The 25392-nt window shown below is 51.8% G+C and overlaps 3 protein-coding genes across 11 annotated transcripts in view; all 3 read right to left on the bottom strand.

The window, feature by feature from the left end:
• Positions 1 to 562: 562 nt before the first annotated feature.
• Positions 563 to 1876, bottom strand: HCRT (hypocretin neuropeptide precursor). Its single transcript, XM_021928139.1, has 2 exons — positions 1856 to 1876; positions 563 to 1031 (listed from the first exon to the last, which is right to left on the bottom strand). The coding sequence occupies exons 1-2, from the start codon at positions 1874 to 1876 to the stop codon at positions 657 to 659; spliced, it is 396 nt and encodes a 131-aa protein (XP_021783831.1). The 3' UTR covers positions 563 to 656.
• A 3667-nt stretch (positions 1877 to 5543) lies between these two features.
• Positions 5544 to 11246, bottom strand: GHDC (GH3 domain containing). 5 transcript variants are annotated; one of them, XM_021929194.2, is made up of 10 exons: positions 10861 to 11246; positions 10201 to 10284; positions 9756 to 10027; positions 9345 to 9466; positions 8699 to 9200; positions 7468 to 7660; positions 7282 to 7353; positions 7074 to 7207; positions 6630 to 6804; positions 5544 to 6367 (listed from the first exon to the last, which is right to left on the bottom strand). In XM_021929194.2, exons 3-9 carry the CDS (start codon positions 10012 to 10014, stop codon positions 6668 to 6670), a joined length of 1419 nt encoding a protein of 472 aa, XP_021784886.1. In that variant the 5' UTR covers positions 10015 to 10027; positions 10201 to 10284; positions 10861 to 11246; the 3' UTR covers positions 5544 to 6367; positions 6630 to 6667. The 5 variants fall into 5 exon arrangements, with proteins under 5 accessions (XP_021784886.1, XP_003913122.1, XP_021784885.1 ...); XM_003913073.4 differs by having other exon boundaries at positions 6630 to 6715; positions 10861 to 11242; XM_021929193.2 differs by having other exon boundaries at positions 6630 to 6715; positions 10690 to 11242.
• Positions 11247 to 15768: 4522 nt separating this feature from the next.
• Positions 15769 to 25392, bottom strand: part of STAT5B (signal transducer and activator of transcription 5B) — a 90570-nt gene continuing 80946 nt past the window's right edge. For 4 of the 5 annotated variants that reach the window (XM_017950755.3, XM_021929199.2, XM_003913071.3 and 1 more), the window contains 4 exons: positions 23918 to 24088; positions 19306 to 19357; positions 18893 to 19000; positions 15769 to 18419 (listed from right to left, as the gene is read on the bottom strand). In XM_017950755.3, the coding sequence (XP_017806244.1) occupies positions 18293 to 18419; positions 18893 to 19000; positions 19306 to 19357; positions 23918 to 24088 (458 nt within the window). In that variant the 3' untranslated portion in view covers positions 15769 to 18292. Of the gene's footprint in view, positions 18420 to 18892; positions 19001 to 19305; positions 19358 to 20364; positions 20889 to 23917; positions 24089 to 25392 lie in introns of those variants that run through there. The other variant, XM_021929198.2, reaches the window with a different exon arrangement.

Below are 25392 nucleotides of genomic sequence, written 5' to 3' on the forward strand. Positions count from 1 at the left end.
TTCTTTTCTTTTTTGGACAATGTCTTGTTCTGTCGCCCAGGCTGGAGCGCAGTGGCCCAATCATGGCTCAGACTCAAACTCCTGGGCTCAAGCGATTCTCTCGCCCACCATACCCCGCTAATTTAAAAAACTTTTTGGAGAGATGTCTCACTCACTATGTTGCCTAGGCTCGTCTCGAACTCCTTGCTTCAAGCGATCCTCCTGCTTTGGCATCCCAAAATGCTGGTATTACAGGCGTGAGCGCTGCAACCGACCGGTTGCAACCTTTCTCGCTCTCCTTCCCCTTCCGCATCTCTGGGTGAAGTCCCCGCTACAGAATGCCTAGCAGAGCATCGTGGGGGTCCCGCATGCCCCGATCCAAGCATGCACCTGTGCAGTTATCTCTGTGCCCCAGGGCCTTGCACTGGGAGCTCCCCAACCAAGAGTGTTTTCGATTCAGCCAGGCAAAAGCCAAGGCTGGTGCCTCAGAGCCGGGCTTCCAGGCCCTCCCGCCCTCCGCAAGATGCTCTGCCGCCCCATAAGGGCAGGACGCGACCGCACAGGAACAGAGACCAGTCACACGAATGGAGACTCGTCTTTATTGCCGTTTTTCTGGGGGCTGACGCTGGGTGGGCAGAGGGCAGAGGCCTGGGCCAGGACAGGGCCCGAAGAAAGACTCAGATCCCGGACTGTCCCCCGGGCGCGACGGATGTGGCGGCCGCAGCGGGACAGTGGCGCCCGAGGCAGGGGCGAGGCTCTGGCTCTGCGCCTGCGCGGCGGCCCATGGTCAGGATGCCCGCGGCGTGGTTGCCGCTGGCCTGCAGGAGGCGCTGCAGCCGACCCTGGAGGCCAGGGGGCCCGGATCGCCGCTTGCCCAGCGTGAGGATGCCGGCCGCGTGATTGCCCGCGCCATGCAGCAGCTCGTAGAGGCGGCAGGAGCACGTCTTTTGACGACAGCAGTCGGGCAGGGGCTGTGCAGCCGCCCCGGGCGACAGCAGCGCGGGCGGCAGCAGCAGCAGCAGCAGCAGTAGCGTCACGGCGGCCCAGCAGACCTAGGGGAACGGAGACAGGGCGCTAGGGGTTTTCCCACGGCGCCCGCCACAAGCTCCCACGCCCAGGACCTACCCTGCTGGCTCCGCGCCCCCTCCGGGCCTGCACTTCTCTCTGGCTATCACTTAGTTCTCCTAGATTTGCGCCCTTGCTGGTATCGGGCTACTTTACCTGCTTCTCCTTCAAGATCCAGCAGAGCATCTCCTCCAGGAGGCCTTTTGAGACCCCCTGGGCAGAGTGAATCCCCCTCTCCTCTGGAGACTTAGGCCACTGTGCCCCCACTAGGGCACTTACCACTCCACCTGAAAACAGGTGTGTCTGTCTGCAGAAGAAGTTGTAAACTTGGGGAAAACCGGGCCCTACTGAGTGCCCGCCACCTCCTCTCCACAGCAGGGAAACACGTGGAAATCAGGAGCTAGCAAGACTCCAGAATGCTGTCCCATCTGCCTGCCCCCTTTCTGGAGTAACTGAACTCCGTGGCTTTGAACCAGTTTCCTGCCCTTTCTGAGGGCACAGCTCCCTTACCTGTAAACTGGGTATACTAGAAATAATTCCTACTCTGCAGGGCTGCTGGGAGGATGAAAAGAGCTGACAAAAAAAAAGAGCAAACAGAGCACCTGACACACAGTAAGAGCTCAGCAAACACAGGCTCTTAGCAAGACAGCACCCAACCCAGTGTGAGCCAAGGCAGGTGCTCCTGCCTCAGAGCACACCCGGGAAAAGACCAAGAGTGGAGACACCCTCGGCCTTTCTTCCAGCCCTCTGAGCAAGCGCTAGTTTTGCTTCTCCGGGATGGTGAATCACCCCTCCGTCCCTGGGTCTTTACCTTTGTGGAAGGAAGGTTCATGGTATCTGGTGCTCAGGGTGGGGCAGCCGGGAAAGGAGATGTCTGCGGTGGTTCAAAAAGCCAGGAACCTTGAGGCTGTCGATTGTGACCCTCTCCCAGGGGTCTGGGGTTTATAGTGCTCTGAGGTGGCAGGGAATTGACAGGCACTTGCGTCCACACCCGGGCCAGACAAAGGCAAGTCTAAGATTAGCCTCCTGCAGGGGGGCCGTCTCCAGGCTGGGCCCAAGGAATGGCCGCTGCTGCATTCAGAGGCCAGGGTTGGATCACTGTGCCCCTAATCACCCCCTTGTCTGTCCGCCTGCTCCCTGGAGATGGGGCGGTCTCCGGGCACTAATGAGGCCACCTTGCACCCAGGCATCTGGGAGCACAAAAGAGGCGCTGGCCTGGGACAATATGGAGGGAGGCAGCTACTAATTAGGGGCAGGAGAGAGGCAGACACGCAAGACCCCACATTCTGTGTGTAGGGGGTGGAGCAGCCAGCAGCAGTCCTCTCTCTCCCCTGCTTCTTGTCACTGCCCCTGGGGACTATTAGGCTCCAGGACCTTCTTCCTTCATGGAAGGTTCCTTAGCTGCCCCCCTCCCCCTAGCTTTCTTCTCTCCTTCTGCCCCTTCCACTAGCCTCTGATATGGAAAACTTTGAAAACCCAGCCTAGGCAGTAGGAGGTAAGAAGCTAAAACCAAGCCAAATTTCTCTTTCTTCTCTCTTTCTCTCTCTCTCTCTCTCTCTCTCTCTGTGTGTGTGTGTGTGTGTGTGTGTGTGTGTGTGACTAAATTTTGGTCTTGTCGCTCAGGCTGGAGTGCAGTGGTATGATCATCTTGGCTCACTGCAACCTCTGCCTTGGGTTCAAGTGATTCTCCTGCCTCAGCCTCCCGAATAGCTAGAATTACAGGTGCATACCACCACAACCAGCTAATTTTTGTATTTTTTTTTTTTTTTTGAGACGGAGTCTCGCGCTGTGTCACCCAGGCTGGAGTGCAGTGGCGCGATCTCGGCTCACTGCAAGCTCCGCCTCCCAGGTTCAGGCCATTCTCCTGCCTCAGCCTCCGAGTAGCTGGGACTACAGGCGCCCGCCACCACGCCCGGCTAGTTTTTTGTATTTTTAGTAGAGACGGGGTTTCACCATGTTAGCCAGGATGGTCTCGATCTCCTGACCTCGTGATCCGCCCGCCTCGGCCTCCCAAAGTGCTGGGATTACAGGCTTGAGCCACCGCGCCCGGCCAATTTTTGTATTTTTAATAGAGATGGGGTTTCACCATGTTGGCCAGGGTCGTCTCAAGTGATCCACCCACTTCGGTCTCCCAAAGTGTTGGGATTATAGGTGTGAGCCACTGCGCCCATCCTCTTTTTTTTTTTTTCCTTCCTTCCTTCCTTCCTTCCTTCCTTCTTGCATTTCTTTCTTTCTCTCTCTCACTCTCTCCCTCTTTCTTTCTTTTTTTTTTTTGAGACAGAGTTTCGCTCTTGTTGCCCAGGCTGGAGTGCAATGGCGCAATCTCGACTCACTGCAACCTCCACCTCCAGGGTTCAAGTGATTCTCCTGCCTCAGCCTCCTGAGTAGCTAGGATTACGGGCATGCGCCACCATGCCCGGCTAATTTTGTATTTTTAGTAGAGACAGGGTTTCTCCATGTTGGTGGGGCTACTCTTGAACTCCCGACCTCAGGTGATCCGCCTGCCTCAGCCACCCAAAGTGCTGGGATTATAGGCATGAGCCACCATGCCTGGCCTTCTCTCTTTCTTTATTTTCTTTCTTGACAAGGTTTGACTCTGTTGCCCAGGCTGGAGTGCAGTGGGGCAACCATTGCTCACTGCAGCACCGAATGCCAGGGCTCAAGCAGTGCTCTCACCACAGCTACACAAGCAGCTGGGACCACAAATGCGTGCCACCATCCCTGGCTAATATTTAAATTTGTTTGTAGAGACTGGGTCTCTCAGGCTGGTCTCAAATCCCTGGCTCAAGCCATCCTCCCCCTTTGGCCTCCCAAAGTGCTGGGATGACAGCTGTGAGCTACTGTGCCTGACCAAACTCGGTTTCTACCAGAAGCTGATAGAAAGCTTCTACCTCCCCAGCTTTCTCCCTGGCTCAGGCTACCTGGAGGGGAGGGATGTAGTCCCACTCTACAGTCACCACGGAGTGAGCCACCATGCAGTGAAGAACACATGTCATCTCCAGGTCTAAGCTTCTCTTATTCACAACCTCTTTTTTTTTTGAAGACAGAATTTCACTCTTGTTGCCCAAGTTAGTGTGCAAAGGCTCACTGCAACCTCCACCTCCTGGGTTCAAGCGATTCTCCTGCCTCAGCCTCCCAAGTAGCTGGGATTACAGGTTCACGTCACCATGTCCAGCTATTTTTTTGTATTTTTAGTAGAAACAGGGTTTCACCATGTTGGCCAGGCTGGTCTCGAACTGCTGACCTCAGGTGATCTGACTGCCTCGGCCTCCCAAAGTGCTGGGATTACAGGTGTGAGCCATGGTGCCTGGCCTACAACCTCTTTATTGAGCTCCTGCTGTGTGCTACACCAGGCACTGGGCATGGGGGCAACTGTGCACAGGACCTGGCCCAGTTTCCAAGGAGCTCATCATTCCAGGTGGGAGGCAGTTCAGGCATAAGGATAGTTCGGTGAAGGAGAGGACTTCTGCCCACGTGAGCAAAGTTGAGCCAGTCACTCTGCCTGGGGTGGGCCTGGTAGGGGGTCCTCAAAGGCCTTGCATGAAAGCTAGTTTACATCAGGGGCAGCGGGATGGAGGGCATTACATAGAAGGGACCACTTGAGCAAAATCCTGGAGTTGACAGTGCTTAACAACCCTTAGATGGGGGGTGAGGTGTGGTCCTTAGTCCAGGCCTTCTTTCCAGCAAGGGGAGAGAGGCAGCTGGACATGTAGGTGAGGGCCAAGGTCAAAGGGTTTAATAGGCCAAGCTGATTGGTCTGAATCCTGTGGGTGATGGGGGCTACCATGGGAGGATTTTTTTTTTTTTTTTTTCCGAGATGGTCTCGCTGTGTTGCCCAGGCTGGTCTTGAACTCCTGAGCATGAGCCATCCTTCCACCTCAGCCTCTTGAGTAGCTGGGACTACAGGCCCATGCCACTGTGCCCAGCTTCATGGGAAGATTTTAATAGGATGGAGTGACAGGCTGAGGTGGGGGCCGGGTGGGTATGCAGCGAGGCCCTGGATGTAGGACATGGAATGGAGAAGTCATTCAAAGGCATCTGGAACTGGTGCTGCCTCTACTTAGGAGGAGCTGCAGGGTCTTGGTCTGCCCCTCCCACCAGCCTCCAAGATGGAAAACCTTAAAAACTCAGCCCGGGCAGTGGGAGGGAAGGAAGCCAAAACCTAGCCCAGTTTCTTTTTTTCTTTTATTTTAGCCTCTACAACCTTGTGGAGGCTGCGTTTCCTCATTGGTATGGAACAGTGAACCCAGATGGTCTCTGGGGTTGCTTCCTGGGACGACGCCTTACGATGTGAAAAATAGCTGTCCCTTCCCCACCGCAGAAGTGGTTTGTGGGTGCTGGCCTGGGATGTGCTAGGAGTCCCCAAAGGCTCCTGTGTGCACATGCAGCCTCGCCAGGCCCAGACCAGAATGTTGGGGGAAAGTCCTGGAGCTCAGTGAGGGAATGGCTGGGCCGGGGTCCACTCCCCAGTTTCCCCAAAGCAGACTCTGAGGCAAGAATCTGGGTGCAAGAGGTTTATTTGGGAGCCATCCCAGGAAGCCCAAGTGGGGAGTGGGGAAGAGAGGGAAGGGAGGAGCAGGAAGTACATGAATGAGTGGGTTACTGCTGTGGGCAACTGGGACGCCATCCTGCTGGGCATCCTCTGAGAGTTTATGTAGAATACACTTCAGAATTGTCCTGCTCAAGGACAGTGAAGCTGAGGTCCTGCTCCTTATTGACTCAGGGTTGCTCCTGGAGACATTAACCCCCCGACACTTCCAGCTTGCCCAGTGCACTGACTGAGCACACAGCAGTGGCTGCCAGAGAACCCCCTTGGGCTGTGATACAGGAAACCATTGGTGTGCATGGTAACTCTCTAGCAGTGTCCTCCATGCCTGGACACAGGGACACGGGCAGGCACTGCTGGTGTCTACTAACCCCAGAGGCCCATACCTTAGAACTAGTCAGCTGGGCCAAGGCCTCCCTAAGGTCCAGCGGCTCTCATGGGCAAATGTCAGGTGACAAGAGTCAGAAACCCCGGCCAAGGACTCCCCATCCAGAGAGGTCCCAGAGGGAGGAGCAAGGTGGCCTCTGGGGGAAGCTGGGTGGTGGGGCAGGCCTTGACTCAGGACACCACCCTCTCCTGCAGGCACTGGGCCAGGTGCCTGTGCCGAAGGACCCGGGGCATCGCAGGCGGGAACGGGGAGGAGGGGCAGGCAGCGAGGGCTGCCCGGAGTGCTCGGAAGGCCCCTTGCCCCACCAGGTGGACTCTGGCAGGGCCCACGCTGCCCCAGAACCGCAGGGACTTGTAACGGGGAGAGGCTTCCTGAAGGCAGTGGTCCAGCTGGGAACAGAACAGCGTGAGTGAGCTGGTGTGTGACCATGAGTGTGCACACGAGGCATGTGTGGCTGTGTCCAGGCTACATGTGTTTAGAAGTTTTGCGTGGACAGGTGTGTGTCTGTGGGACTCAGCGCTCCCCTCCCAGAGCCCCAGGGAGCTTCCCCTCTGCTGCCGCTCTCCTCCCCATCAGCCCTGATCTCCACGCACCCTGGGAGTGTGCAGAGTGAAGGGCTCTACAGTCAGACCCTGTCCTCGTCTCCTTTACCTTGTCTCGATTTTCCTCCGACAGATTCCTCAGCCCCCTCAGCGCCACAAACACCTCGTAGTGGGGAGCAGAGCCCGCAGAAGAATCTGTGAACAGACCCCATGTGCACACATACTTCCAGTGAATGGGCAACTGCCAAGTCTAGTGTCCTCTGCCCCATCTGTTCTTCCCCACTCTGAGGTTTTAGGGAAAAAAGAGTTTCCTGGTGGGGAGTGGGATAAATGGAGAGGAACCTAGAGTTTGATCCTAAATAGGAGACAGATCAGGAAAGAAAATGGGTAGAGACTGCAGCAGGATGGATGAGAGTTAGATGCAGAGAAGGACTTTTGTAGGAGTGGTAAAAGAGGCTGAGTGTTACCTCTTTCCTAGCAGTCCCCTGGCAGAGGAGGTAGAAGTTGAAGGGTAGCCCAAGGATGGTAGGCAGGAGCCAGTGGGGAAGCTCACCCAGAATGCTGCTCTCCACACAGCCGTGGTCCAGCAGCTTGGCCCCCGGCCACTGCCCCACTGCCCGGCCCAGGGCCTCAGAGAACAGGTCCTCGCCAATATCTTCCCCTCGCACACTCAGGGTCTGGCCCAGCCTGAAGAGGAGGAAGGGAGAGGCAGTGGAGCCCAGGACACAAGGATGGCCCTTTAGCTCCCCGGGGTCACCTACCTGTAGATGAACCTGACGACTGGGCACTGATTGTAGACACCAACCACTCGCACCACATCACCCAGGCGGCACCTGATGGGGTGCAAGTGGGAGTGAGGTCGGGCCCAAGGGCTTCTGAATTCACGCGCCAGGTCCCCAGCATGGTCCCATAGGGCCCCAGGTAGCAGGGACTGTGCAGCTGATCACCTGGTGAGGCTGGTGTGGTCCGTCAGCACCAGCTCATACTCCTTGCCCTGCTGGGCCTCGGTCAAAAGGAGGGTGGAGGCAGCTTCCTTCTGGGTGCCTTCCTTGACTGGGAGCAGCTCGATAAAGGGGGCCCCGGGGGGCAGTAGGTAGAGTCCATAGGGTTGCTCTGGCTGTAGGTTTAGGCCCAGTACCCCTGTGGAAGCAAAGCAGCCTCCTCAGTGTCTGCTGGTGCCATTGCTTTCTGCCAGGCAGTAGCCCCTCCTGGACCCCAGGCCTGATCCTCTGAGCACCCGATCATCCTGCTGCCCTTCACCGCATCCTTCCTGGCTCTGCTAGGCTCAGCAGGCTGCCTCTTAGGCCCTCACTGGAAAGAGGCAGAGTGCTGTGGTCCTGGAGGGGGCAGACCTGAGAGTGAATCCTGGTGTCACATGAATTTGTGCAAGACTCTTTTTTTCTCTCTTTTTTTTTTTGAGACAGAGTCTCGCTCTGTCACCCAGGCTGGAGTGCAGTGGTGCGATCTCGCCTCAGTGATTCAGTGAGTCCTAGGTTCAAGTGTTCTCCTGCCTGAGCCTCCTGAGTAGCTGGGATTACAGGCGCCGGCCACCACACCTGGCTAATTTTTGTATTTTTAGTAGAGACAGGGTTTCACCACATTGGCCAAGCTGGTCTCGAATTCCTAACTTCAGATGATCCACACGCCTCAGCCTCCCAAAGTACTGGGATTATATGTGTGAGCCACTGCCCCGGCCTTTTTTTTTTTTTTTTTTTTTGAGACAGGGTCTTGCTCTGTCATCCAGGCTGGAGTGCAATGGCGCGATCTCAGCTCACTACAACTTCTGCCTCCCAGGTTCAAGCAATTCTCCCGCCTCAGCCTCCCAGGTAGCTGGGATTATAGGCATGCACCACCACGCCCCGCTAGTTTTTGTATTTTTAGTAGAGATGGGGTTTCACAATGTTGGCCAGGCTGGTCTGGAACTCCTGACCTCAAGTGATCCATCCGCCTTGGCCTCGCAAAGTGCTGGATTACAGGTGTAAGCCACTGCGCCCAGCTACAAGATTCTTAACCTAGGTAAGCCTGAATTTCTTCACTTGTGAAAGGAGGCTGCTGTCCCTAGCATGCAGCTTGTTGGGGAGGATTAAATGAGATGATTATGTAGGGCCCAATGCATGGCTGTTAGCCATGTGACCTCTGACCCTTGCCCCCACCTCGCTGCCCTTGAGTCCCACTGACCTCCCGAGGCAGCATAAGCAGGAGAGAAGAAAGCTAGTCCTTGGCACCACAAGGCCCCGAGGGCAGCCACAGCCTCGGCCTGGCCTCCTGCATCCAGAGTCACCACCACCTGCAGCTTTGGCCAGAGCCGAAGGGCCAGTCCGCGGGGCCCCTGCTCTAGGGCCTCCCGCAGCTCAGCTGCCCGTTCAGGGAGAGGTGCTCCAGGGTTCCCGGCAGCTATCGCCCCAGCCAGCTCTTCACCGTCAGCCTCCAGACCCAAGAAAACATCCAGGAGTTCGACCGCCGTCCCAGCCTCCAGTGCCCTCAGCCCTGGGGACCTCAGTGCGTCCAGCAGCAGGGCCCTAGGGTCCTTGGTTCCACGGGTGCCCACCCGGTCCAGGGTATTCCCAGGCCAAGGCAGGGGTTGGGGCCAAGGGGATGTAAGGGTCAGGCGGGCAGTGCCTCCCTGAGCCAGCACTTCTGGGTAGGCCTTGTTTAGGGCTACCAGACCCAGCACGGTGGCCTGGAGGAGGAAAGAGAGTGTTGGTCTGGTGTCAGAACCAGACCCAGAGCCCCCATTTGAGGGTTCTTTGCCCACCATGATGGGAGGGTTTGGTTGCAAGTCAGAGGTCTCTGGTGGGACTGGGCTCTGGCCATCCTAGATTACCTGCAGAGAGGCCTCCCCCAGGTCCTGGTTAGAGGTCGGGGGCAGTGGCTGCTCTCCACTCTCTTCCTCCTGGGTCTGGCTGGCCTTGGTCAGAGGGAGATGATTCCGGAAGGTGCTTATGTCTATAGCCCCAATGACAACAGAAACGCCTCAGGAAGCCAGTTTTCCAAGAGTTTCAGGCAAGACTGGTGAGACCCTTGAGGGAGGCACTGAGAATAGGCCTGGGGTAGAGGGGCTGTAAGGACCCAGCATGGGAAATTGATCTTGGACAAGAGAGCCAGTGCTGGGTCTCTGTGTCAGGCCACTCGGGTGGCAGTGGAGGAGGTATGGGGGCCTTCAGGCTCTGGAATCTCATGGTCCTGTGGGATTTCTTTCTCTTTGGGTCACCTCCCCAGACCCTGGGAAACACACCTGTGAAGGAACAGTGGGGGCGCTGGGCTCCCTGTAGACACCACCTCAGGGCCTGCTGCTGGCTCTCGTGCACGTGGAGCGTGCTCTGCTCCAGCCTCCATCGCTGCCAGGTGGCTGCCCAGACCAGGGCCCCCCATGCCACTCGGTGCTGGAGGCCAGCAAGCCAGGACAGCCTGGCATCCTGGGACCGCTGCTGCATGAGCAAGGCCAATGTTGGCAGCAGCAGCAGCAGCAGCAGCAGGAGTGGCCACAGCAGCATCTCTAAGCAGCTCCTGGGAGAAGGAAGGAACCCAGATATGGGGGCATGCGGCAATTACCCATTCCTCCCCCCACACTCTACTGCATACAGGAAAACCAAGGAAAAACGAAGTTTTGGAAGAAGGCCGGGCCCTGTGGGACAGGTGATGCGGAGGAGAGACTATCAAAGCTTTGGAGTCCCACTGACCTGAGTTCAGATCCTGCCTCTGCCGCTTGTTAGCTGTAGGGCCCTGAGCAACTTAGCGGGCTGCACTGAGCTCCATTTCCTGATCTGCAAAATGGGAATAAGAATAAGAATGCCTCTTTCAGAAGGTAGGGATGGGCCGGGCAAGGTGGCTCACACCTGTAATCCCGGCACTTTGGGAGGCTGAGGCAGGAGAATCACTTGAGCCCAGGAGTTCGCAACCAGCCTGAGCAACATAGGGAGACTCCATCTCTACAAAAAACTGAAAAACTAGCCCAGCATGGTGGCACACCCATAGTTGCAGCTACCTGGGAGGCTGAGATGGGAGGATCCCTTGAGCCCAGGAGGTCAGGGCTGCAGTGAGCTGAGATCATGCCACTGCACTCCAGCTTGGGCAACAGAGTAAGACCTTGTCTAAAAAACAAACAAACGAAAAAAAAAAAAAAAAAAAAGAAAGAAAGAAAAAAAAGACAAAGAAAAACAAGAAGGCACCGGAAGGGAAGGCACAGGAAGGGTTTGACACAGGGTTGATCGGGCCACAGCAGCTGCGTAACGACATCTCTTGCCCACTCCCGAGCAGCTTTGCTTTCTCTCGGGATCCACCCTGTCCCAGCTCCTTGTCCCTCCTGAGCCCCGGGCTGTGGAGTCTATGCCCACATGCACCTGTCACAGCCCACTTCTGCCTACTCCCGGCACGTGACGGAGACCCCTGGGTGACTCTGGGTCTCAGCACACATCCGGCCAGGAAGAAGGAGCGATGGCTTTAAAGGGCTGGGTCCCAACTGGGAAATCCGGCCGCCAGGCCTGAAGGAGGAGCTGGAGGAGGGGGGTGCTCTTAAAGGGGCAGGTTGCCTACGGGACTGCGGGTCAGGTGCTAGCCCAAGTTGGCAGTTCGGGGAGTTAGGGCCAGACTAGCATGGTCCTGCAGGTGAAGGAACAGAAAGGTGTGTGTGGGAAAGAGCCACATTAAGTCACTTGAGCTGAGAGAGGGGCAAACTTTACCTTCAAGCAGGCTCAAGCTTGAGAACTCTTAAAACCCCAACGCGGCTGGGCACAGTGGCTCATGCCTGTAATCCCAGCACTTTGGGAGGCCGAGATGGGTGGATCATCTGAAGTCAGGAGTTTGACACCAGCCTGACCAACATGGTGAAACCCCATCTCTACTAAAAATACAAAATTAGCCAGAAGTGGTGGCACATGCCTGTAATCTCAGCTACTTGGGAGACTGAGGCAGGAGAATCGCTTGAACCGGGAGGCAGAGGTGCCACCATGCCTGGCTAATTTTTGTATTTTTAGTAGAGACGGGGTTTCACCATGTTGGCCAGGCTGGTCTCAAACTCTTGACCTCATGTGATCCACCCTCCTTGGCCTCCCAAAGTGCTGGGATTACAGGTGTGAGCCACCATGCCCAGCCAGTCACATACAGTTTATCTTAACTTTATGTGGTTATTGGGTGACCATCTGCGTTAGCTTACTGGCTTTATCCCAAGGAAAATTACAAACTTTCTTTTTTTTTTTTTTTTTTGCAGAGTTTTGCTCGTTGCCCAGGCTGGAGTGCAATGGCACGATCTCAGCTCACTGCAACCTCCACCTCCCAGATTCAAGCAATTCTCCTGCCTCAGCCTCCCGAGTAGCTGGGACTACAGGCGCCCGCCATCTCGCCCGGCTAATTTTCTTGTATTTTTAGTAGAGACGGGGTTTCACCGTGTTAGCCATGATGGTCTTGATCTCCTGACCTTGTGATCCGCCCGTCTCGGCCTCCCAAAGTGCTGGGATTACAGGCTTGAGCCACCGCGCCCGGCCTTCTTTTGTATTTTTAGTAGAGACGGGGTTTCACCATGTTGGCCAGGCTGGTCTCAAACTCCTGACTTCAAGTGATCCACCTGCCTCGGCCTCCCAAAGTGCTGGGATTACAGGCGTGAGCCACTGCACCCAGCCAGTCACATATAGTTTATCTTAACTTTACCTGGTTATTGGGTGACCATCTGTGTTAGCCTTATTGCCTTCTCCCCAAGGAAAATTACAAACTTTTTTTTTTTTTTTTTTTTTTGAGACGGAGTCTCGCTCTGTCGCCGAGGCTGGAGTGCAGTGGTGCAAACTCGGTCAGCTCACTGCAAGCTCCGCCTCCTGGGTTCACACCATTCTCCTGCCTCAGCCTCCTGAGTAGCTGGGACTACAGGTGCCCACCACCACGCCCGGCTAATTTTTTTGTATTTTTAGTAGAGACGGGGCTTCACCACGTTAGCCAGGATGGTCTCTCAATCTCCTGATCTCATGATCCACCCGCCTTGGCCTCCCAAAGTGCCGGGACTACAGGTGTGAGCCACCGCGCCCGGCCTGTTTTTTGTTTTTGAGACAGGGTCTTGCTCTGTTGCCTAGGCTGGAGTGCAGTGGTGTGATCATAGCTCACTGCAACCTCAAACTCCTGGGCTCAAGCCATCCTCCTGTCTCAGCCTCCCGAGGGGCTGGAACTACAGGCACGCACCACTACACTCAGCAAATTTTATTTTTTGTTGAGACAGGACCTCCCCATGTTGCCCAGGCTAGTGTGTTCTTGACCTAGGTTCTCAAAACACTAAAACCACTCCCTTCCTCCCCTCACTTGCCCCTGGATAACTTTGAGAAGAGAGCTACTACTTGCTGAATACCTCTCTTCTCTTCACAGCTGAGCTTCTTTCAACAGGTGTGTTCTCACTCTCTGGCTCACTCACCTCACTTTTACGTTTCTTCTTGCTGAGATCTTGCATTTGCTTTTATTATTAATTTAGAGACAGGGTCTCCCTCTGTTGTCCAGGCTGGAGTTCAGTGATCTGGTCACAGCTCATTGCAACCTTGAATTCCTGGGATCAAGTGATCCTCCCACCCTAGCCTCTGAGTGGCCAGGACTACAGGCATGTGCCACCACACCCAGCTAATTAAAAAAAATTTTTTTGTAGAGACAGGGGGTCTCACTATGTTGCCCAGACTGGTCAGGAACTCCCGGTCTCAGCAGTCCTCCTACCTTAGCCTTCCGAAGTGCTGGAATTACAGATGTGAGGCACTAGGCCTGGCCCAATAACAACTTTATTAGATATAATTCACATACCATACAAATCACCCAGTTAGTGTACAATTCAAGATCTAGTAGATCCAGAGATATGTGCAACCAACACCAGAGACAATTTTATAACATTTTCATTACCTCAAAAATAAACCCTGCGGAGTCTCTCTGAGCCTACTCTGCCTCGGGAGACTGCCCAATTTGTTAAATAAATAAAATAAAATAAAATACCCCAAACATGGGCTGGGCGTGGTGGCTCACACCTATAATCCCAGAACTTTGGGAGGCCGAAGCAGGTGAATCACCTGAGGTCAGGAGTTCAAGACCAGCCTGGCCAACATGGCAAAACTCTGTCTCTACTAAAAATACAAAAATTAGTTGGGCGTGGTGGCGGGCACCTATAATCCCAGCTACTTGGGAGGCTGAGGCAGGAGAATCGCTTGAAACTGGGAGGCGGAGATTGTAGTGAGCCGAGATGGCGCCACTGCACTCCAGCCTGGGAGACAGAGTGAGACTCTGTCTCAAGAAAAACAAACAAACAAAACCCCCCAAAAAACCCAAACCCTGTATCCTTTCACTATTACCTCCAAACTCCTTCCCAGCCTCTAGGCAACCTCAAATTTACTTTGTCTCCATAGATTTGCCTATCCTAGACATTTCCTATAAATGGCATCATATAATATGTGGTCTTTTGTACTTGACTTTCCTTTTTCCTCGCTCTGTCACCCAGGCTGGAGTGCAGTAGCATGACCACAGCTACAGTGATCCTCCCACCTCAGCCTCCTGAGTAGGTGGGACTACAGGGGTGCACCACCACGTCCAGCTACTTTTTGTATCTTTTTGTAGAGATGGGGTTTCACTGTGTTGTCCAGGCTGGTCTTGAACTGCTGCACTCCAGTGATCCCTCGCCTCAGCCTCCCAAAGTGCTGAAATCCCAGCCGTGAGCCACTGTGCCCGGCCTGGTTTCTTTCATCTAGCATGTTGTTGTCAAGGTTCATCCATGTAGTCCTGTGTGTCAGCACTTCACTCCTTTTTATGGCTGTACATTCCATTGTACAGATATACCATAATACATTTTGTTTATTCATCAGTTGATGGGCATTTGGGTTGTTTGTTTCTGCCCTTTGGCTATTACGCATGATGCTGTTATGAACATTTATCAGTGTTTCTGTAAATATATGTTCTCATTGTTCTTATGTAGATACATACAAGTGGAATGGCTGGGTCTTTTTTTTTGAGAAAAGAGTCTTGCTCTGTCGCCCAGGCTGGAGGGCAATGGCGCAATCTTGGCTCACTGCAATCTCTGCCTCCCGGGTTCAAGCGATTCTCCTGCCTCAGCCTCCTGAGTAGCTGGGATTACAGGTGCGTGCCACCACACCCGGCTAATTTTTTTGTATTTTTAGTAGAGACGGGGTTTCACCATGTTGGCTAGGCTGGTCTCGAACTCATGACCTCAGGTGATCCACCCACCTCGGCCTCCCGAAATGCTGGGATTACAGGCGTGAGCCACCGTGCCCGGCTCTATTTGTTCCTTAAGAGTCAGCTCCAGGCTGGGCATGGTGGCTCACGCCTGTAATCCCAGCATTTTGGGAGGCCAAAGCGGGTAGATCACCTGAGGTCGTGAGTTTGAGACCAGCCTGGTCAACAAGGTGAAACCCCATCTCTGCTGAAAACACAAAAATTAGCCAGGAGTGGTGGCACCTGTAATCCCAGCTACTCAATTAAAACAAAACAAAACAAAACAAAACAAAACAAAACAAAAAAACTTCGAGTTGCGCAGTGTCCTTCCTGCATGTTCTTTTGCATAATGACTTTGGGATGCCTTGATTGCAGCAGGAACTGATACCCTAGCATAATCAGTTGTGGTAGCTGCCTTTCTCCAACTGTGAGCCTCTGCCGGGAAGGAACAATTTCTCATCCCACACACAATGCTGAACTCAGGGTCAGATACTCTAAATGTGCTGAATCTCAAGGACAAGCTTTCGGCTGGGCGCGGTGGCTCACATCTGTAATCCCAGCACTTTGGGAGGCCGAGGTGGGTGGATCACAAGGTCAGGAGATCGAGACCATCCTGGTTAACACGGTGAAACCTTGTCTCTACTAAAAAATACAAAAAAATTAGCCAGGCGTGGTGGCGGGCACTTGTAGTTCCAGCTACTCAGGAGGCTGAGGCAGGAGAATGGTGTGAAGCCAGGAGGCAGAGCTTGCAGTGAGCCAAGATCACGCTACTGCACTCCAGCCTGTGTGGCAGCTGGAAAAAAGAGAAAAGAAAAAAGGACAAGCTTTCTGGAGTCAGGAGGCAAGAAGATGAGACCATCATTCTAATTTTCAAAACATCACATGAGCAGGAAGGTATGAAAGACCCCATCTGCCATCAGAGCTAATGACGTGCCCTCTGAGGCTGCCAACTCCCAACCACCCAACCAGTTCCCTTTTTCAGGGTCACGCTGATGATTTGAAACTTATCCCTGTGTTCAAGCTGCCCTCCCTTGGCACGTGACAGAAAAAAGTAAAAACAGGACTCAATACCATCCCTTCAGAGGAAGCCTTTATTGTAACATAAAATACACAACTTTGTGACTGCCCCAAATTGTACACAATACTTTTTTTGGGTGGCTAAATAACTAATCTGCCTTGACGCTAAAATATGTATCTGAAATAATTTCACAAAGTTTTAAAAAGAAAAATTATAAAAAGTATACTTTCATTTTAAGTTATATTCATTTTGGTCTCTCCCTACCCCCTAGAAAAACCCTGCACATCCCACACACGGAGCTGAAACCTTTGAGGACTTGTGTGTCTGGGAGTGCGTGAGAGGCTGATGGGGTCAAGACACACCACTACCTTTTCTTGTGATTTGCAGGAACAGGGAGGAGAGAGAAGATAGAACGCAGAGAGCGAGCACACCTTTCATCAAAAATCTCTACTCTCTAGGCACAGCCTCAGTAACACCGAGGACAGCTCACAACTGGAACTGGACAAGCAGGGGAACCCCACGCTCAGGGAAGCCACACTCATCAGCTCTCTTCCTCCCCAACCCAGTGCCAACTGCAAAGTGAGCTCGAAGCGGCCCGGGACGGCCTGGCTGCTCTGTCCTCAGCAGGCCCTGGGGTGGGTCCACTCCCAACCTGAAAGTGTATCAAGTCTGACCCCCCACCAGGGTTGCTGGAACAGACAGCGAGGTCTCAGAGGCAGGTGTCGGTGAAGCATCTCTGGGTGACGGGCAGGGAGGGGCTCTTTGAGCCTAGGTCCCTGAATAGGCAGGCTCTCCTTCTCACCCTTCCCCAATGCGCCCATCCTCACGGTTGGAATTTTCATCAAATCTTGAGGGGTAGGGAGGGACTGAGTGGGATGTGGGTAGCCTGCTCCTCAAAGGCAGAGAGACTCTACTGCCTGGCATAGAAAAATAAATCAGTGTATGAAACCAAGCCAAGGCAAACGGCAGCTTTAAAAAAGTCATCTTCCAATAAATAATTTACTATAGAGGAATATTTTTCTTTAACAGCAAAACACTGATAAATTCAGAAGTTATTTTTGTAAAAAAAATATCTGTTTATTTACTCTCATGTATAAAAATAAGGTTTTTGGGGCCATCCTCTCCTGGGGGTGCTCATGCCCTTCTTTTGGAGAGGGGGCCGAGGGGTGACCTTTTAGGCCTTACCCGTAAGCTATTTTAATACACCTGCTCACCCCCGCTTCCCCCACTGCCTGCTGTAGCCCATTCCTTCCTTCTGGTGTAAAGCTACAGAAGAAGTCGTGGAACAAAATTATACCGAGGCTTTTGTTTTGTTTTGTTTTTATACTTTCATCAAACTCCCCAGCAAACCTGCTGACTGCATTTCCTCACATTACCAACACCCGCCAGGACCCCACAGCAGGGTGACCCACTGAGCAAGCTGGCCTAGGTTCAGCCCACACTGCTGCCACCTACTCTTCAAGACATCAGGTGTGAACAGAGAATGGGAATGAGGTGACCTGGGTTCGAATGACCCAGGGCCCAATGCACAAGAGAGAATTTTGATGTCAAATTAGGGTGGGAAGGGGAAAACAAAAAAGATCCAACTTAGAAACAGAAACATGATTCAACATTTGCAAAAAGCATTATTAATAAGCCTGAAGAACACCTCCGACTGTGCATCCGCTGGCTCAGAGAAAGGCTGGGCAGCCGGAACAGCACCTTCCTGGGTAACCAGGCAACAGTCTCAGCGCCCAGGAGTCAGGGCTGTGCGCTCCACTCTGGCCAGAACACAAACGGCGGCACTGTAAGCGCTCAGTTACATGGCCCTCTTTTCTCTCCTCTATTTCTCCAAACATGTGTGCACACCCAGAGGAACTGAGTGGCAATTCCAGGGTTTGGGCAGGCAGGAGGGGAGAAAGGACAAAGAGAGAATGTTAAGATGAGCTAAGTGTTATGTGAAAAGCCACCGCCCATCCGAAAGCCTGTGATTTCCCTTGCCCCAACAATCTTTGTAGGTTGCCCCCTTTCCCATTCCTACCCAAGAACACAGGGGTAGGGGAGAGGGAAGGCTCTCTTTGTCAAAAAGCAGTTATCTACATTTCAGAAGAAAAGCAGAGACAATCACGGTTATATATCAATTGCTTGGCAGAGTGACGAAGACTCACTGGAGCACACGTGCTTTCTCCTCCCTTTGTCCGTCTCTTACTCAAACAACCACATGTCAAAGTCCAGCCACTCTTAAGACACATGGCCAACTTCCAGGCTTCACGAAACTCACTGCCTTTTTGCACAAAGTAAAAACCACCACAGCCTCTGTCTGTGGCCTCTTTGCTACAACTGAACTCTTGGACAGTGAGAGGGAGAAACACCATAATGTGCAAACACACACACACACGCACACACACAAACACACAAACACATACTCGCACTCCCTTTGCTGGTGCCACCATGCACAGAAACACTAAGGTCACAACTAGTATTAACACTTCACATTATGAGTATTGTTTCCAAAGAGAAGCGATTCATGGAATTAAAACATCCACAAGAGTGATTCCTCTGGTGAGGATGAAGAAGCTGAAGACGGAGAGGTCGCGGGGTCACGACTGTGCGTGTGGGATCCACTGACTGTCCATTGGCCGGCCCAGGAGCTCCTCCACACGCCGTGCCACGTCCATTGTGTCCTCCAGATCGAAGTCCCCATCGGTGTCAAGGACTGAATCAGGGCTTGGGAGGGAAAGAGGGATGAAGGGAGGGGGAAAGGCTGTGAGAGACCACCCCAAGCCCCACAGGCCACCAGGGGAGCAGTCTGAGCCAGCCTATGCCCTCAGCCTGGGGCTTCATGGGAAAAGAATGACCATTCGAACAGCTGGCTACACAGCAACTCAGACTGAAATGCCCTCCCCAGTTACCTCTCACAACGGCTGTCCAGACACAGCATAACTCCACTCAGTCCTTAGAGCAAGAAAAATCTCCATTTTGAGAGAGGGGAACAGATGACATTTGCCCAACCCAACTCTAAACCACCAATCACTTCTGGTCAAATCTCTCCCTCCCAAAGGCCAGAGCCCAGGCCAGGGCTGCCTGGTCTCAGATCTAGAGGAGCTCTGGATTCCTTTGCCCACCAGCCCTCCAGGGGTCCAGCCTGGGGCCAAGCCCCCAGTTCCTCCCCTGTGGCCCCCAACAAGAACGCCACCTACTTCTGTGGGTACATGTTATAGTGAGCCTGGGGGCACACAGCTGGGGAGGGGGCCTGGTCCATGTACGTGGCGCTGCCGCTCCCGGCATCTGCAGATGCGTTCACAAACCTGCAGAAGGAAGAGAACAGCTTCAGCCGCCAGGGAGGCCGGGGCAGCTGACGGGGAGGGGACCGAGGGGCATGTTTGTCTTTCTCGGGGTGTAGAAGGACAAAGTGCCCACTTGGCCCTGGAGCTCCAGCTACAGGAGTGGGCACTCAGGTACTGGCACAGCGTGACCAAGCCCAGGTCCCTCCCCAGGGCTGAGACAGGTTTCCTGGGGGAGCAGAAAGCTGGGCCCAGGATCAGGGTGGGAGGCAGGGTCTGGGGAAGGAGGAAAGAGGCAGAAGGAGGGCCAGAGCCACCTGGCCACTTACTCAGGGACCACTTGCTTGATCTGTGGCTTCACGTATCCATCAACGGCTTTAGCTGCCAAGGGGAGAATGTGGTGAATCAAAGTGCTCAAGTGAAATAAAAATGTGATCTTCCTTATGAATCACATCTTTTCTTAGGACAGAACACAACCACCTAACTTATCTAAGGATATGACACAAGCCCTTAATATTTCTTTTTTGTTTTGTTTTTTGAAATAGTCTCACTCTGTCATCCAGGCTGGAGTACAGCGGTGCAATCTCGGTTCACTGCAGCCTCTGCCTCCCAGGTTCAAATGATTCTCATGCCTCAGCCTCCTGAGTAGCTGGATTACAGATGCACCACCACACTTTGGCTAATATTTGTATTTTTAGTAGAGATGGGGTTCCACCATGCTGCCCAGGCTGTTTTCTAACTCCTGACCTCAAGTGATCTGCCCACCTTGGCCCCGCAAAGTGCTGGGATTACAGGCGTGAGCCACTGCACTTGGCCAAGCATTTAATATTTCAATCTGTTAGGAAGACCTGGTAAAGGAGAAGGTCAGCACTAAAACTGAAATTCAAGATGTCTTCCAAATTGGCTTGGATGTTTCAATAAATTCTTCAAACCACGGAAACTATGTACTTCAATACAAATCTAAGTCAAGCACTAATTGCGTACTAATTAAAAAAAAATACCTTGAAAAGCTTAAAGTCCAAGATGCAGCAGAGAGACAGGATTTGCTCTACCTGACCCAGGGGATAAAATCAGGACCAGGAGGGGCAGGTCCTAAGAGGACAAATGTTCAGCCATGTAGGGAAGGATGTTCTAAGTAGAACTGCCCAGAAAAGAAATGATTTATCTTAGGAAGGACTGATTTCCTTGTCACTGGAGGTTTTCTTTTTTTTCTTTTTTGACAGAGTCTCGCTCTGTTGCCCACGCTGGAGTGCAGTGGTGCGATCTCAGCTCACTGCAACCTCCACCTCCTGGGTTCAAGTGATTCTTGTGCTTCAGTCTCCCGAGTGGCTGGGATTACAGGTGCGTGACACCAAGCCCAGCTAATTTTTGTATTTTTGGTAGAGATGGGGTTTCTTCATGTTGGTCAGGTCTCAAACCCCTGACCTCAAGTGATCCACCGTTTTGGACTCCCAAAGTGCTGGGATTACAGGTGTGAGCCACGGTGCCTGACCATCATTGGAGGTTTTCAAGCAGAAGGTGCATATGCACTGGTCAGGGATCCTATGGAAAGGCCTAGGCACTGGAGAGCCACTGATCTGACCTGATGATGTCTGAGGTTCCTCTAACTCTGAGTGTCTAGTCTTTCAGGGAAGGGAAGGCTACTTTTCCCAGCACGTGCACGCTTCTTCACGCCTGGTGCTTCCGCATTTGGGGTACTTTGATGTCACTAGTCCCAGTGAGTGATGTTGGTGCCAAGAATGCGATGTGTCCTTTGCTTCCCACAGAATCCCCACTGGGATGTGGCAGATGAGCAGATAAACCTGCACATGATCTGGATGACCAGTTACCTTTTCAGAAGGCTGACTATGGAAATCCAGGTAAGCAGGTAGTAAGAATGTGATATCTGACATGGGAGAATGAAGTCTTGTTTCTGGGTATGTGAATACAGGAATCAGTACAATGTTAATTATACTAGGCAAGGACGATCCCACTATGATTACAGGACAAAGAGCTTGTCATTTAAGTAGCCCAAGAGGGTGAAATGCTGCAGGGTTCACCAATTGCTTGTTACCCTAATCTTCTTCTTCCAGGGCTTCCAGTGTCAGGAGTGACCTTTTCATAATACCTCATTTTTTTTTGTGCTTTACAGTGTATAGAGAATTTTATAGATTGGCTAAGAAGCTAAAAACCAAAGAAATGCTGCCAGAAATAGGACTTTTTTTTTCTGAAACAGGATCTTACTCTGTCATATATGCTACAGTACAATGGCACAATCATAGCTCATTGCAGCCTCTAATACCTGGGCTCAACCAATCCTCCAGCCTCTGCCTTCTGAGTAGCTGGGACTACAGGCATGTGCCACCAAGCGCAGCTCACTTTCATTTTTGTAGATATGGAGTCTCACTATGTTGCCCAGGCTGGTCTCAAACTCCTAGGCTCAAGCAATCCTCCTTCCTTGGCCTACTAAAGTGCTGGAATTACAGGCATGAGACACTGTGCCCAGGCCCAAATTATAAGCATCTTAAATAACGAACATGTAACTCACCATAATACAATGGGACTGTAGGCAATCATCAAAATGGTGTTGGAAGATTACATTTACTGAGCTGCAACTCTGCACAGGATATATATATTTTTTTGCGGCAGTCTTGCTCTGTTCCCAGGCTAGAGTGCAGTGGCGTGATCTCGGCTCACTGCAACCTCCGCCTCCCTGGTTCAAGCGATTCTCTTGCCTCAGCCTCCTGAGTAGTGGGATTACGGGTGTCTGCCACCACGCCCGGCTAATTTTTGTATTTTTTTTAGTAGAGACGAGGTTTCACCATGTTGGTCAGGCTGGTCTCGAACTCCTGACCTCAAGTGATCTGCCTGCCTCGGCCTCCCAAAGTGCTGGGATTACAGGCGTAAGCCACCATGCCCAGCTACCTAGGATATATTTCCAAGTGAAAAAAATAAAAAGTCACAAAAAATTATATATAGTATGGTCCAAACCCCAACCTTTTACCCTGAACTCCAAGGCTGGAGTGCTCTGACCTCAGCTCTTACCACTTATCTTCCCTGCTGAACAGGCTCCAGCCTCCCTGGCCCTCCTGAGGCTTTCCAGACATGCCCATTCTCAACCCAGGATTTTTGTACTTGTTCTCTTGGCATAGAATGTTTTTTCTCTAGATCTTTGTATGGCTAGCTTCCTCACTTCATTTATGACTATTCAAATATCACATCCTGGCTGGGTACAGACTCACGCCTATAATCCCAGAAACTTGGGGGACTAAGGAAGGAGCACTGCTTGAGCCCAGGAATTTGAGACCAGTCTGGGAAACATAGCAAGACCCCAGATCTATAAAAATAAAATAATTAACCAGGATTGGTGGTGCATGCCTGTAGTCCCAACTATGTGGGAGGCTCAGGTGGGGGGATCCCTTGAGCCTAGCAGTTGGAGACTGCAGTGAGCAATGTACTCCAGCCTGGGCAACAAAGTGAGACCCTGTCTCAAAAACAAAAACAAAAACAAAAAAAACATGTTCTCAGAGAAACCCCCTTTGACCACTCTAGTAAAATAACACCTCCATTCTCCTCCCTGCCACTTCTCTATCCCTCTACCTTGCTTTGTCTTCAGAGCACCCATCACTAAATGAATACATTTGTGTTTTGTTTGTTTGTTTTTGAGACAGAGTCTCACTCTGTTGCCCAAGCTGGAGTGCAGTGGCATAATCTCGGCTCACTGCAACCTCTCCCTCCCTGGTTCAAGTGATTCTCCTGCCTCAGCCTCCCAAGTAGCTGGAATTACAGGCACCCGCCACCACACCCAGCTACTTTTCGTATTTTTAGTAGAGATGGGGTTTCACCACATTGGCCAGGCTGGTTTCAAACTCCTGACCTTGGGTGATCTACCTGCCTCAGCCTCCCAAAAGGCTGGGATTACAGGCATGAGCCACTGTGCCTGGCCTGAATATATGTTTCCTTGTTTATGGTCTTCATTCTCCTGCTAGATTTAACCTCCAAACAGGAACTTCAAACATCAGGTGATGCAATGTATAATATATACCTGTTTAGAGAGTGCAAGAATAGTCACTAAATCATCCATAGAGGTTAATCTCTAGATGAGAGATGTTGTGTGGTATCTGTTTTTTTGTTTTTGTTTTTGAGATGGAGTTTCACTCTTGTTGCCTAGCCTGGAGTGCAACAGCACGATCTCAGCTCACTGTGACCTCCACCTCCTGGGTTCAGCCTCCCAAAGTGCTGGGATTATAGGAGTGAACCACCACGCCTGACTTTCTTTCTTTTTCTTTTTTTTTTTTTTTTGATCCTGAGTCTCACTCTATTGCCCAGGCTGGAGTGCAGTGGCACAGTCTCAGCTCACTGCGATCTCCACCTCCCAGGTTCAAGTGATTCTCATGCCTCAGCCTCCCGAGTAGCTGCGATTACAGGTACCCACCACCACACCTAATTTTTGTATTTTTTGTAGAGATGGGGTTTCACCATGTTGGCCAGGCTGGCCTGGAATTCCTGACCTCAAATGATCCACCTGCCTTGGTCTCCCAAAGTGCTGGGATTACAGGCATGACCCACCGTACCTGGCCTGTTTTCTTTTTCATGCCTTTATGCGTCTTCTGAAAATTTTATAATAAATATGTAACACTTCTAAACTCAGAAAGCAATAAAACTATCTCTGGCATGAAAAACAAAATTTTACCTCTCTAATTTTGTTTGATCTAAGCTTGTATTAAAAAGAATGTTTTCTTCAATTTGATATTTGGGATTAGTGGCAGATGTGTTTTCTGCACGACTGAAGAATCCAGCCCAGGGTTTACATCTGCCCTGGAAAATGCTCAAACTGCTCTCACTGAATGGTAATTGTGTGGGTTTTCATGCAAGAGAGATAACACACGCACACACGCATGCACGCACACAGGCACGCGCACACACACACACAAAATCAATTCAGAATGCGAACACTGTTACCAGTAGCAGACTCGCAGGGAACTGGTGTGTAGTATTTGGAGTATACTTCATCTTTCGGCCGATCAGGAAACACGTAGATAAGGTAATTCAAGTCTCCCAAGCGGTCGGCTAGGGACCGAATGGAGAAGTCTCTGGTGGTAAAAGGCATCAGATTCCAAAACATTCTTTCCTCTAGATCAATAAACAGAACAATCACATTCTAAACATTGATTTCTGAATAGGAAATCTTAAAACCCAAACATACTATAAATTCAAACTTGCCATTATAATGGCTCCAATAGAAATCTCCATTTAAAAATAACCATGGGTTACAGGTGAAGTATTTTTATTCATTTATTTATTTACTTATTTTGAGATGGAGTCTTGCTCTGTTACCAGGCTGGAGTGCAGTGGTGTGATCTTGGCTCACTGCAACCTCCGACTCCCTGGTTCAGGCAATTCTCCTGCCTTAGCCTCCCAAGTAGTTGGGATTACAGGCACGTGCCACCACACCCAGCTAATTTTGTATTTTTAGTAGAGATGGAGTTTCACTATGTTGGCCCGGCCTGAAATAGTTTTAAAAGCCATGGGTAGGGGCCAGGCATGGTGGCTCACACCTGTAATCTCACACTTTTGGAGGCCTAGACAGGTGGATTACCTGAGGTTAGGAGTTTGAGACCAGCCTGGCCAACATGATGAAACCCCGTCTCTACTAAAAATACAAAAATCAGCCAATTGTGGTGGCGCTCATCCGTAGTCCCAGGTACTATGCTGAGGCAGGAGGATGGCTTGAGGCTGGGAGGTGGAGATTGCAGTGAGCTGAGATCATGACACTGCACTCCAGCCTGGGTGACAGAGACTCCATCTCAAAAAATAAAAATAAAAGCCATGGGTAGATAAGCAGGTAATACACCAATCACTTTCCAAGAGATCCAATAATCTCAGACGTTTCAAGTTCAAACAGTATTCCGGTCCTCAGTAGAAGAAACAGTTCTTACTGACCCCCGATCCCTGATTCCCTATACAAAGATATATAAGAGCTAGGAAGCATGCCCACAACCAGAGAAAGCATAAGAGCTATTAAAAGTGATTTTTTTTTTTTTTTTTTTTTTTGAGATTTAGTCTCGCTCTGTCGCCCGGGCTAGAGTGCAGTGGCACCATTTCGGCTCACTGCAAGCTCTGCCTTCTGGGTTCATGCCATTCTCCTGCCTCAGCTTCCCAAGTAGCTGGGACTACAGGTGCCCACCACCACACCCGGCTAATTTTTTTGTATTTTTAGTAGAGATGGGGTTTCACCGTGTTAGCCAGGATGGTCTCAATCTTCTGACCTCATGATTCGCCTGCCCTGGCCTCCCAAAGTGCTGGGATTACAGGCGTGAGCCACCATGCCCAGCCTTTTTGTTTGTTTGTTTATGAGACAGGGTCTTACTCTGTTGCCCAGGCTGGAGTACAGTAATGTGATCATGACTCACTGTAACCTTGAACTCCTGGGGTCA

This window comes from Papio anubis, chromosome 17 (genome assembly GCF_008728515.1).
Source record: "Papio anubis isolate 15944 chromosome 17, Panubis1.0, whole genome shotgun sequence".
NCBI classification, from domain to species: domain Eukaryota; kingdom Metazoa; phylum Chordata; class Mammalia; order Primates; family Cercopithecidae; genus Papio; species Papio anubis.